The sequence below is a fragment of the Limanda limanda genome, chromosome 13 (genome assembly GCF_963576545.1).
Source record: "Limanda limanda chromosome 13, fLimLim1.1, whole genome shotgun sequence".
Taxonomy (NCBI): domain Eukaryota; kingdom Metazoa; phylum Chordata; class Actinopteri; order Pleuronectiformes; family Pleuronectidae; genus Limanda; species Limanda limanda.
In genome coordinates this window covers 11440017-11452754 of record NC_083648.1, presented here as the reverse complement: position 1 = coordinate 11452754, position 12738 = coordinate 11440017, and the positions used below count along the sequence as shown (strand labels likewise).

General features: G+C 40.9%; 1 protein-coding gene across 1 annotated transcript in view; it reads left to right on the top strand.

The window, feature by feature from the left end:
- irf4a (interferon regulatory factor 4a) overlaps positions 1 to 10550 on the top strand; it is a 41444-nt gene extending 30894 nt beyond the window's left edge. Inside the window, exons 8-10 of the mRNA XM_061085071.1 lie at positions 5743 to 5795; positions 8128 to 8965; positions 10378 to 10550. Of these exons, the coding sequence (XP_060941054.1) occupies positions 5743 to 5795; positions 8128 to 8965; positions 10378 to 10550 (1064 nt within the window). The remainder of the gene's footprint in view (positions 1 to 5742; positions 5796 to 8127; positions 8966 to 10377) is intronic.
- The last annotated feature ends 2188 nt before the right edge of the window (positions 10551 to 12738 follow it).

Here is a 12738-nt window from a genome sequence, read left to right as displayed (position 1 = left end):
CATACTTTAAATGTGATAGCATCAGATCTCGCATCAAGATCCCACATGTCGATGTCAGAAAACAGCCATACAGCATGTTTAGGCCCAGGGCAGCAGAGCATGGCCTCACGCAACTGTTGTTCTTGGAGATAAGTGCTGTAGATTCCTGGTCAGCAGTCATACTGGCATACAGACTTGTTTGTGACGAGAACAAAAACAGCATCACGCTTCCTCTAACCAGTGTTAAATCCACTGTCAGTCATGAAATACACTTTTAATTGTTTTTAGTCACGATTGAAACGTGGCAGTGTTCTGCTAACATTCAGGGTTTGTGTACAAAGAAAAAAATGTGTTATCTGGATCTGAGGTGTGAGGGATTTACTCAGAAGCATCACACTTACCTCTCAGATAGATGTGATCATATTTATATTGGTTTTTCTTTTTGAGTAAGTTTTTCTTGTTCATAATATTCTTTAATATTTACTGGATTATTGATTACAATCAAATGTGCAAATGCATTCAAATATCATACAATTTAATAATTATTTCATCCAATGATTATCTCCCTTCTTTTTATCTTTACTAGCAACATATTTTGTTGGCAAGTCATAAAGTGAATTTATTGTTGAATGGCACTTCAACGTCTGGGAGTTGGTGCAGAGGGTCAATTTTTAATTCAAGTGGATGAATGAGGGTTGGTATGAAAACTATTTTTGACCTTTTAGAAGAGGAGTTAAAATGGCCACCAATGTAAAAAGCGTCCTAACACCTGCTGCACACACTCAGATAGAGATGTTTATCTGGCTTCTCTCACTGCTGCTTTGTGATGACATTAACAGTTTTGTGGCACTGCTGCTTGCCAGGAACAGCTTATGAGATTCTCTCCACCTCTCAACACAAACCTTGCTATGACCAGAACCACAAAGCGAGTAAATCAAGGAAGGATCAACCCCTTAATAATCAAAATGCTTTCGCTGTCATCGCTCACGCTGTTGGGATATTTAACCTCCATTCTTTGTGGAAGTTCTTGCTACTCAACCCCACCCCAGATGCTGCAGTCAATGTTTATTCCATCCCCTCCGTTTTTGTCTAAACACAAGAGAGGAGTTCAATTTTGGACAAGCGCAGATGGTTTTTCTGGAGAGCGCACAAAACGGCTTCCATGTCCGCACCAAACGGTTATAACCGAAACAGCTTAGGATGCAAATACGAAAACCAAACAGGATCCGCGTCAGTATGTTTTCAAACTTGATTTAGATAAGTTTCATGTATAACCTGCCTGTCTGGTCTGCCTGTGACCTCTACCCCCACAGTTGGTAGTTGATGACCTTAATTTAGTAAAAGCACATCTGGTACACAAAGAAAAACAAGTTTATTTGAGAAAGGTGAAGCTGGGTTAATGGGGTAGTAAACAAACATATGCAAAATCATTGTTAATATATATATAGGCTGGATTCACAATAAACACTAGAATCAGACAATTGAGAAAATGTGAAATTTTTTAGAGAACAGGAAAATATGCTGACACCAAAAACTTACAAACATAGTTTGTTTGATGAATTCAAAATCATCAATGTGACAAATATCTTCAGTACGTATATTTCCATATTTGTTTAGATGCACCGTCACTTCTCATGACCAAAATAGAAACTTCCCAAACCAGAAGAAGCAGCCGGCCTTTGCTTTCACTCCTTCCTTTGCTGCTGCTTTTCCTGTCAGCAGAAATGACAGAACTCTAACTTTGTTTATCTTCCCCTTCGTATCTTCATCAATGTGTATATCGCAGATTTCTCATATTTAAAGGGTCGGGGAAATCACTGTGCTTGGGAAAAGTCACATAAACAGAAACTCTGATGAATTACTGGGCAGTTGCAGCTGTGCACTCACAGGGTGGGGCCACACGTACATGAAGCAACAGCCTCTACTGTAAGCTGTCTGATGATGAGTAAGAACACGCACATGTTTGTGCAAAACCATAATGCTCCAGTTAAACACTGAGACACCGGTAACATGGTTTCAAAACAGACCTGTCAAAATACTGTAATTAGTGGTTTATGAAATACTCTGAGGTGGGATGTGTTGTACAATTATAATAGACACATGGCTGCCATAAATAGCATGAAGGAATGCATGGAATCAACATAAAATTCATTGTCTATTTTGAATCGGCGAACACATTCGTGACTCTGAAGCCACTCTGCTGTGTTCTCAACAGCGAAATCCTCTGCAAAACATGTGAACACAAGAGGAATTAAATGAGAGTTACACAAAAACAATCCTCCTCAGTCTGACATCTTCACAAGGGTTATTTTTGGAAATCTTACAGAACAATTCATGTTGCAGAAATGCAGAACGAGGTTTGAATATTTGTCACGTACATATTATGTGTCTTATGCAATGGAAATGTTGAAGCAATAAATCAGATTGCCCAGCTTTGTTCTTTACACCTGCACTTTGTTTATTATATTTTCCTACCTGCTCTCCAACAGATGACTAGGAAATTGTTTTCCTGTACAAATAACTGTCAGAAAGAACTTACTATAACAATGGGCTTGTGTCTCCCCTGGGATCCTGCTGGTCCAGCAGAGAACTGTTTAACTGGAGATTATATAGATTTTAGAAAATGTAAAAGAAATTGACTCTGAGCAACTGCACAGCAGATGTTCTGATGCAGCTATATGGGTACATCGACAGACACACATATTCATATACAGCTGCATACAATAAGTTATTTTTGGCAGGATTTTGTGCCAGTGGAAAAGTCAGTGGTCTTAACTACAACCAGGGAGTTAGTCACTGAAGTTTCATTGTGTCCCACATCCCAGCTCATCAACAGGTGACACTTCAAGGCCAGGATCAATGCTACAGTGACAGTATAATCATATTCATATTGAGTAAATCAGTTTGAGTGTGATAAGAAATATCAAGCTTTTCGCGACACTGTATGTGCTGCTCAAGGATAAATTTCTATATTTCTTTACTTTTCAAGGTTTTCCATTTGAAGAACTTATGCTTTGAAAGCTATTATCTGATCTGAAGTCAGCAGAAAATGTCCCACTCTACACTGTGCTTCTAAATCTCACACTGCTGAGGATGGCAGTGTGACAGAGAAGGTGCAACAATAAAAGCAGGAGCATTGAGTTAAAAGCATTTATGGCCGTGTGTCATTGACAGAGGAAAGTGTGACACATATCCAAACTTAGACTTTTTATATTCATTGTAATAATGTGAGTACAACTAGCTGTGTTGGGGATAGATACACCAGACAGGATCTAGAATCATCACCCAACAGCATATTGTCTAATAAAGTGCTGATAAGATGTAACTTGGAATGTGATTAAGGATTTATAGTTGTGAGATTAAGAAATCATGCTGTAAAGATAAGACCTTCTCAAGAAATTATCAAGATATTGCCAGGTTTTTGGGAAATGGTGCTGGTGGTATCTTTATTATAGTGTTTCTCTAGAAAGTCATATATAGTTTATGCATTAGGTTTCCAGCTTAATGTCAGGATCAATAATGGTTTAAGAACAAGGGGTCAAATGTCAAATAAGGAATTATTTATTATTGATTTATCAATCATTTATGAAGCTAATGTTCATTATAATGATTAGAGAAATGGTTTCTCGCTCACACATGACGCAAACATATTCTTCTCTTGGCTCCGTCCGTGAAGCCGTAACAGATAAGCTGTTATTAAGTAGATTCTGATGTATACAAGCGCAAGACGGCCTCACAGGCTGCCACATGCAGAATGAATACACGCTATTTGAGCTCTTGTCATTGTGTGGTTAGCTTAGAGGAATCCATGCTTGACATGCCACCTTTCAAAATAGTGACTTCACCGTGGATTGGGTGTCACACTCAACCCAAACCGATCATTACCTGCAAATCAAAACATTCACGCCAAGCACAAACATGTGTAACCTGCATGCAAGAAAAACAGCCTGAAAAATACAGTGTGCATAAACAAAGGTTACTCTGCCCAGGAGCAGCGTATCGGTGGACGCAGTGTGACGTCAACGCTGGTTCCCATGAGGGTATTGTTTTTCCACTAGATGATTTGGTGACAGTGTTTTCTATGCCGGTGATTTGCTCTGACGATTTGCCGAGGAACAAGACTGTGAGTTACGTGTTGTTGAGTTCAACATGACTGCCAGATGAACCTGCAGGGAGTGGGTGGGTGGAGCACCAGTCTGTGCAGTAGCAATTAATGAGAATGAGACATTGGTATTTGCTATTTAAAGGGCCTACTATAGTGCATGGGAGTATCTTTAATAGGTGTATTCACTTGCTGGCCTATTTTCATTATAGTGCTTTGGGCATCACATCACACCCTTGTTTTGAGAGCTCACCTCTTTTGTGATTCATTTTCATGGAGACAATAAATCATGGAAAATAATTTGCTGGGTGAACCCACAATTCAGGCCCAGCTCCACTATTTGTTTTAAATGGGGAGACAAAATAACATTGGTTTCTATGTGGGCTGTACAGTTGGCATAAACATCTAAAGATAAGCCTTTGGCATTAGTATCCTGCTCACGCATTTAGCATCTTTTCCCACAGACTGTGTTATAAATAGAGCTCTCCATAGGAGATAACAGTATATTGAGTTGTATTTAATTACAAGGTGGATGAAAATAATTTCATCCAGGTAAAGAGAGGCAGATATTTCTTTGTAATTATACTTTGCTGCATGAAACTGACAATTTATACTGAGCTACCTGCTGTCACCTCCTCACAAATATAAAGGAAAAATACGCCACCTGGTTGTCTCAGGTGAAATAGTCCAAAGGTTTTTGCAAGATCATATTTCACAGGTGATCCTCACAGGTGAGAGCTGCACTCATTGGTGTTTGCCGGTGCTTATCTTCTCTCAATAATGGTCGATACTTTAATTTAGGGTCATGGTGAAACTTTTTATTAAGATCCGTGGTTTGATTAAAGACTATCGTGCGCTTATTTGGAATGGAAAGATGTTGTGTGACGCTCCAGATCATCTATGGCCCCGCCTTGTTGGGGTTGGTCCTTAGGTGAGCCGGCTATAAACTGCTGCTTACGCACACTGTAGGTGAGATGAGGTTTTAGTCCACTTGCCGGCATGACAACACAGAAGGAAATCGTCGGATCCGGTTCCCAACAGTCTGCGTCTTGACAAACACTAGATACCAACTTTACGCACGGAGAGCCTATTGGACAGATCTTTACGCAGCACCATTACAAGGGATTTACAATCACAGGATGAAGCTGGAGGTGTTGTGCGGGAGCCACTTTGACATGAAACACTTTGAGGTGTCAAGTGATGCAGAGGGGGGGAGTGTGAGCTCCTCTGTGTGCGCTGAGGAGGAGCTGGGCTCGGATGGGGACTGCGTGGCGCACAGCCCTCCACCTGTCAATCCCAGCAGTAGCAGCAGCAGCAGCAGCAAGTCGAAGCCGTACACCCGGAGACCCAAACCTCCGTTCTCCTACATCGCCCTCATTGCCATGGCCATCCGGGACTCCTCGTGTGGCCGCCTGACTCTGGCGGAGATCAACGAGTACCTGATGAAGAAGTTCCCGTTCTTCAGGGGCAGCTACACCGGCTGGAGGAACTCGGTGCGCCACAACCTGTCCCTGAACGACTGCTTTCTCAAAGTGCTCCGGGACCCGTCGAGACCTTGGGGGAAGGACAATTACTGGATGCTCAATCCTCACAGCGAGTACACGTTTGCTGACGGGGTGTTCCGTCGCAGGAGAAAGCGCATCAACAAGAAGTTCGGCAAGCAGCAGCAGCAGCATCAGCCGGAGGAGGAGGCGTCCGGGCGCGCAGAGGAGCCGCTGAACCCTCCACGATCTGCGGCTGCAACCAAGACTGATCCGTGTCCCAAGTTCACTAGTTCATTTGCTATAGACAGCATCCTCAGCACACCGTACAAGAGAGACTCGAACACGGAACATTTCGCTCTCTACCCTGCGGCTTTCAATTGGCCGCCCTACACTGAAGTGATGGCTCCTTATTCACATGCACCTGCCTCGTTCCCATGCTTCAAGGCTCCTTCGTGCCACATGGACTCCCGAGCTGCTGCTCCACATCTGCTGCAATATCACAGATGAACTCTCTTCTCATTTGATGGTTGAATAGTCATCGACGTGCACTGATGAGGGAAAAGAGGAGGCTGAACTTTTTCCCATCTTTGCTGGGATTACATTTTCGTGATATTATTGTGGCGGCATTAGGTGTTTCACTTGTTTTTGTACCTCTGGTAATTTCCCTTTTAAAGCACTATCAGATTTGTTATTTTATACATATTTGTTGTTTGTTATGAATGTTGCTGAATTGTTCGTTCAATAAACGTGTTGAAAACAAGCACTTCCACTGTTTTTCTTTCACCTTCTCATAAAACACGCCCTTTACAATGAAATATAAAAAACGTACTCATGCTAAATACAAAGCAGTCATGATGGTTCCTGTTGGGCTAAAAAAGGACTGACACACCTGGATGAGACGTTCACGTGAATGCTGTTGCATGGAGGCGATTGGAAGTGCAGTAATAAGGGCCTCCTATCACAATATCATTATAATTATTATCATTTTTAATGTCAATGTCAATTTTATTTGTGTAGCACATTTAAAACAACTTGGTTGACCAGGGTTAGGGGTAGGGTTAGGACAAGGGTTAAGAGTTTCACAAAGTATGATTTACAACAAGAAAACAGCAACACACAATACACCAGAATAATAAAATGAGATAAAAGAAAGTAGAATAATACAAATACAATTTTTTTTAAAATATAGAATAAAATCTTAATAATAATAATAATAACATTATCCACAGTTTCTGAAGTGAATCTGATTTTCCCACTCTTCAAGACCCTCTCTGCAACCGGATGGGGGCATTCAATATTTATGTTTTCTGTCTGGCTCTGTAAATAGCTGTCGCCTCAGTCAACACACATGCGCAGGAAAGAGTTTATACAAATGGTGCATCCTGAGCGAACCGAGCTGGAATCCACAATAGGAAGAAATGTCTTCCAACTATAGGCCCCATTCTTTTGAGGCTAGAAAGTAAATTTCCTTTTGGAACCAGCTACGCGTCCTGTACGCAGCAGGACTGCAGGTTTGATGTTGCTGATATTCAGGGAATATTGTGTTTTAACTCTGCTGGTGTGTGAAGGGGAGTTGAATTTCACTATGTCACGTCATAAATGTGGGGACTTGACTCCAAATTGACTTAATGCAATAAGCTGTTTACAGTAATTGACGTTGTTCCAGCATCTAAATCATTATTTGCGACCTTTTTACAATAATTTCATTTCCCCAGGGATGAAATCCAGGCCCCTGAGAGGTAAACTGACACTCGTGCACTGTGTGTGGTATGTTGGCACGCTCTGATGGAAAAAGCATGCTCCCACTCATGTCAGAGGCATAACCCTGAACAGATACCAAACAAATCAGGACTCCCTCGCATGTGCACCTTTGCAAAATGACATCAACTTTTTGCAAGTCCATGAGACAAAAGGATTCATGCAAAAATCGAGTCCCTTTATTCCACGACATGTCAGGTTATGGGGCCAAATATTCGTCTTACAAATGTGAACAGAGGTGTTTTGGAAAAGGGAGACGTGGGAGGAGATTTGTCTTACTCCACTGCGCCGTGTCCGGCTTCTAGTCTGGATCCGGGCCAGATGGGGAGGGAGCAGTTCCTGGCGATTTCTTGGAGGGATTTGGGGGGATAGAGGGGCAGAGAGAGATTCAAGAATTGATAGGTGGTCGGGTTGTGTTTGGCCGCGATGGTTATGCGCAAGCAAAGTCTAGGAGCCTTATTCCTCCTCTCATATGGGATTACAGCCAGCGATGGACACAGGGAGGAAGGTGGCACAGCGGCTGGCGTCACACGGTCATAAACGCGCGGAGCATCGCAAGGAGACTCTGACCTCTGTTATTGTCACATCAGGAAACCTTTGAGCGTTTAGAGAAAGTTTTTCCCAGGTGCAGGAACCCATATTGGTTGGATTCCCAGAAAAAAAAGAGGCGCAGCCATGACGACCGAAAGCTCCCAGCCACATCTGGATCCATCTAATCCTGCACACTCCGGACCAGCGGCTCTGAACTCAACTCTGCTGAGCGCACAGCCAGTGATGGAGAGCACGCACCCTGCAGCCGTGAAGGGAAAGAAGGGGAACTCGGGTTTGAGGCGACCCGAGAAGCCTCCTTACTCCTACATCGCTCTCATCGTGATGGCGATCCAAAGCTCGCCCACCAAGAGGCTCACTCTGAGCGAGATCTACCAGTTCCTGCAGGCGCGCTTCCCTTTCTTCAGGGGATCATACCAGGGATGGAAGAACTCCGTCAGACACAACCTGTCTCTGAACGAGTGTTTCATAAAGCTGCCCAAAGGTCTGGGTAGACCCGGCAAGGGGCACTACTGGACTATCGACCCGGGGAGTGAGTTCATGTTCGAGGAGGGCTCCTTTCGCCGCAGACCTCGGGGATTCCGCAGGAAGTGCCAGGCTCTGAAACCAATGTACAGGATGATGAATGGCATCGGGTTCGGTGCGTCAATGCTGCCACAAAACTTTGATTTCCAGTCACCTTCAGGCTCACTAACATGTCACGGCGGCTATAACCTCGACCTGATGGGTAATCCAGTGCCAGGCGGCTTCGAGGGTCTCGGAGGGGGCCACCACGTCCCACACATGTCATCAGGCTCCGGGTCATCGTACATGGCTGCGTGTCAAGCGGCCTCCAACACGGACTACTGCCCGGACAGCAACAGCAGTCCCATGCAGTCCTCTCCTGCCATGCTGGGCTCTCTGGACAGTCAGTCGCCCTATGTGAACGCAGCCTCTCACTGGAGTTCACCTGGTGTTCCTTCATACATGAAGCAGCAGTGTCTGGCGTCAGGCAGCCCCACTTCTTCTGCTCTGCACACAGGGATGTCCTCATCCTACTCTCTGGATCAGGGCTATCTGCACCATAACGCAAGAGATTCCTCTGACATCCCAGGTGGATACACGCTGTTTGCTCATATGTACAAACTATGTATTGAATTATCTGATAGAGTAATTTTTGTAAAAGGTCAGAATTCATATTAAACCTCAGTAGTGGGTTGTCAGCCCAAATGGGAGTCGTTATCTTTACGCATCACAAACAGCTAAACGTAGCCAATGCGAATTAAATCGATAGAAACTTTCACATTTCATGTTTTATTATTCGAGTTGTTTCAGGTGATCAATGCATAACGAAATTACAGGCGAAATGAACAGTTTTTGACTAAAATATTAAACAACCTAATCGAATATATACTTTTCATTATAGCTCATAAAATAAGTGTATGTCAAGAACCAACGAATATCGTCGTTCAAATTAAATCTAGAGATCGTCATAACATTCGTTTTTCAGTTCTAATATTTCATTGTAAATCATTAAATTGTGTTTAAAATTTTGAAAAGAGATTCTAACCGATATTGACTCGTGTTTAATCTAAATTTCACCAGCTACTTGCATTTAATCAGAAGATATAGAGGAGCTCGTGCTATAGAAAGGAACTGAAATATTCAGCAACAAAACTGAAAAGGTTAATCAGAATCACACATATATGTTATAACAGTAGGAAAAAACATTAGTTTCAGTGCAACTTCATTCAGGCCTTTAACGTGTAAAAAAATATTCACTTCTTTTTTACTGTTTTACAATTATTCAAGCCTGTTATTGTTAAAGCTTGAGTTCGTTTTTGTTTCATTATATTTTTTATTTTGTATGAATGTTTGTTTTTAGTGACATCATGGATCAAATTAGTCACTTTCTAATAATACTCCCACATAAACTCTATGAGTTGAATATATAAGTTGAATTGGGGCTCAATGATAAACATACGATTTACTTTTGTTCAATTGATCCGTTATAAACTAAAAAAAACATTTTGGATTTGCCACGTTGTCAAAATCTCATCGCTGTTGTTTTAACCTCCTTCACAAAAATAAACTACGTGCTTTGTCTTTTCATGTTTTTAGTTAAACGTGAAGATCAAGGCTGCAGAGCAGAAAACGGACAATGCAACAATAACACAATTTTATCTCATTAGCATTGACTTCATAGTTAGTAACCCAAAAAAAGAAATTTCTTATTATTTGTTATTCAATTATACCTTTATCAAATACAAAAGATAAATATCAGCCAAATGATTTTTCGCAACCTGGCAACCCACATTATGTTAAATTGTTATTATAGGGTTTTAATAGACTGGATACAACTTTAAACACTTTGACCTCATTAAAAATGGCCTAAACGCATTTCCCCTGGAGCACAGATTACATATATGTTATCTTTGGTTATCCAGTACCAGGAATAAAAATAACACGAATGATGCAGCCTAGCTAAAGAACTGAGTGACCCTGACTTGTGCTGTTTGTTTCCAGTGGGACTGTCTCGGTATTCCGGTCACTCGGCTCCTGGGTGTGACAGGAAGGACTTCGTGTTGAACCTGAACGGGATCTCGTCCCTCCATCCCAGCAGCGGAGGCTCGTATTACCACCAGCTCCACCACCATCACCAGAGCGTCTGCCAGGACGTCAAGCCGTGCGTCATGTGACACACCTGTCCGATGCCGTCCCTCTCATTCAACCCTCAGGCTGATTATTGAGACAATAAAAGTATTGATGAAGGATTTTTTTAAATTTTTTAATGAACTTTTGAAACCTTTTAGTGATGGTGATGATATGAGGACTTGTACTTCATTTTTTCGGCAAACCTCTGATTTAACACAAGTGGATACAATTTACATTAACATTTTTACTTAAAACCTACATAAAACGCGTACCCTTTTTTTCATGCACTTAATTTGGTTTCCTGGTGTTACTGAAAGATGTTACAAGTCATTAAAGAGATTTATTTTTAAGAGAGAGTTTGGAAGTGTTTCCTTTTGCAAAACGTTTCTTCTGAAATCATTAAACTCAAATTACTTGAGTACCCTTTCACATAAATTCTATTTTTCCCAAAGTATTATTATTATTGTTATTATTATTACTTTTATTATACTGTCTATCTGTTGTTGTTTGAGAGCTACTGACTTTGATTGTCCCTTCTGGTCTCTTCCTACGACATTTTAACATTATGAAAAAGAACATTTAACAAATTATATAAAAAGGTCAACATACAGTAAACAGTACAGTGCTAATACACTGTGGGCTACTTATCATAACAGATACACCATTATTATTTATTCAAAAGAAATGAATCCTTCTTTCAGGCCCAGCTGTTTATTTCATGTGGAGAATTTAATTGAAATTTAGGGTTAGGGTCTTATTATACCAAGAGACCCAAATATAATTGTTAATATAAAATGTGCTCTTAAATTAATGAGTAAAAAGAAATTGAGAAAAAAGACCAAGTCAACATAAAATAATTAACCTAAAACTCTGATGTTAAAAATGTTTCATTCTTCATCGCTAGGTCGTTTGTTTTAAATGTGGCTGTACTGCCATCTAGTGGAGACTGCAAGTGCAATGGCTAGAAAAAAATTCTGTGGGTTGTCTTATTTGTTTACTTTGCAAAGAAATTGAGAGTTAACAAATAAATGATTACATTATACAGAACTGCCAAATGATCAGGTCACGTAAAAACAACTGAACAGATATGATGATTATTGATGATAGACATTATATGATTCTATGAAATACATTAGCACAAGGCTCATAAACTCTATAAAATGAATATAAAGAGACAGATGACATTGTTTAGACCTGTTTAAAATGCCTCAAAAGTCAGTAGGCTTAGGTTAATTTGTGATAATTGTATTGCAAGGAATATTTGCACATTTTAAGGGGCTGTACACAGCATAAGCCTGAGACATCATGGTAAAATAGGCAGAGCCAGGGTGGTTTATATTGAGCTCATCACGTTAGTAACAGATACATCAGCGATATATTTATTTGATTATATTATCTGCAGCAGCAGACATCGGGTGAATATTAAATCTATCGAGTTTTGTCTGTCTGTTGATACACCGTGTCTGAGAGGTGAAGTGTAGAAAATGGAGTGTCATAGAATGTGTTGAAGTAATAATATATATAGATTGGTATAGATATAGAGATATTTAGGCAAATCCATAGATGAGTGTTATTTTTCTGAACAGGCATTTTAAAGGGAGGGCTCCCATGAAAGACTTTCTACGAGCTTGTTGATGTTTCTGTCCGTAACGCTGAGGAAAACCGTGAATACATTTTATCCTGTGATATATATATAATATATGTTCCTGTATCTAAAACTACCAACTCAAAGACGAATGAAAAGACACAGCAGTGTTTAGGACACACAACCATGATGGACTGCATGTGGTCTACAACTTTTTCAGGGTATTGCACAACAGCAACATCTCCTCAGTGAGTTCTAAGAAGATGATCTGGACTCTTTGACCAGTAGGTGGCGCCACAGAGGTGACTGGGGTGTTTAAGTATAGCCACAGTTTCCTCTAGAAATGTCTGGTTATTTATTATTAAAATTTCATATATGTGAAAACTATAATTTATCTTTTGAGAAGTAATTAAAAACATGAAAATAAATATTATATTTAGATTTTAAAAAACACGCAGTCAACACAGGTGATCTGACTCAGCCAATGGGCGCACGCATTGAACCCCTCGCCTTACTTCTACTTCCTGTTACCTTGAGCGCGGTTTTTTCGGTGACTTAGCGTTAGCGAAGTGTGAGTTGATGAAGGTGGATTCTACCTGCACGTCAACGCGTGGAGACTCAGTGGAAACCTGGAAACGAATTGTGGT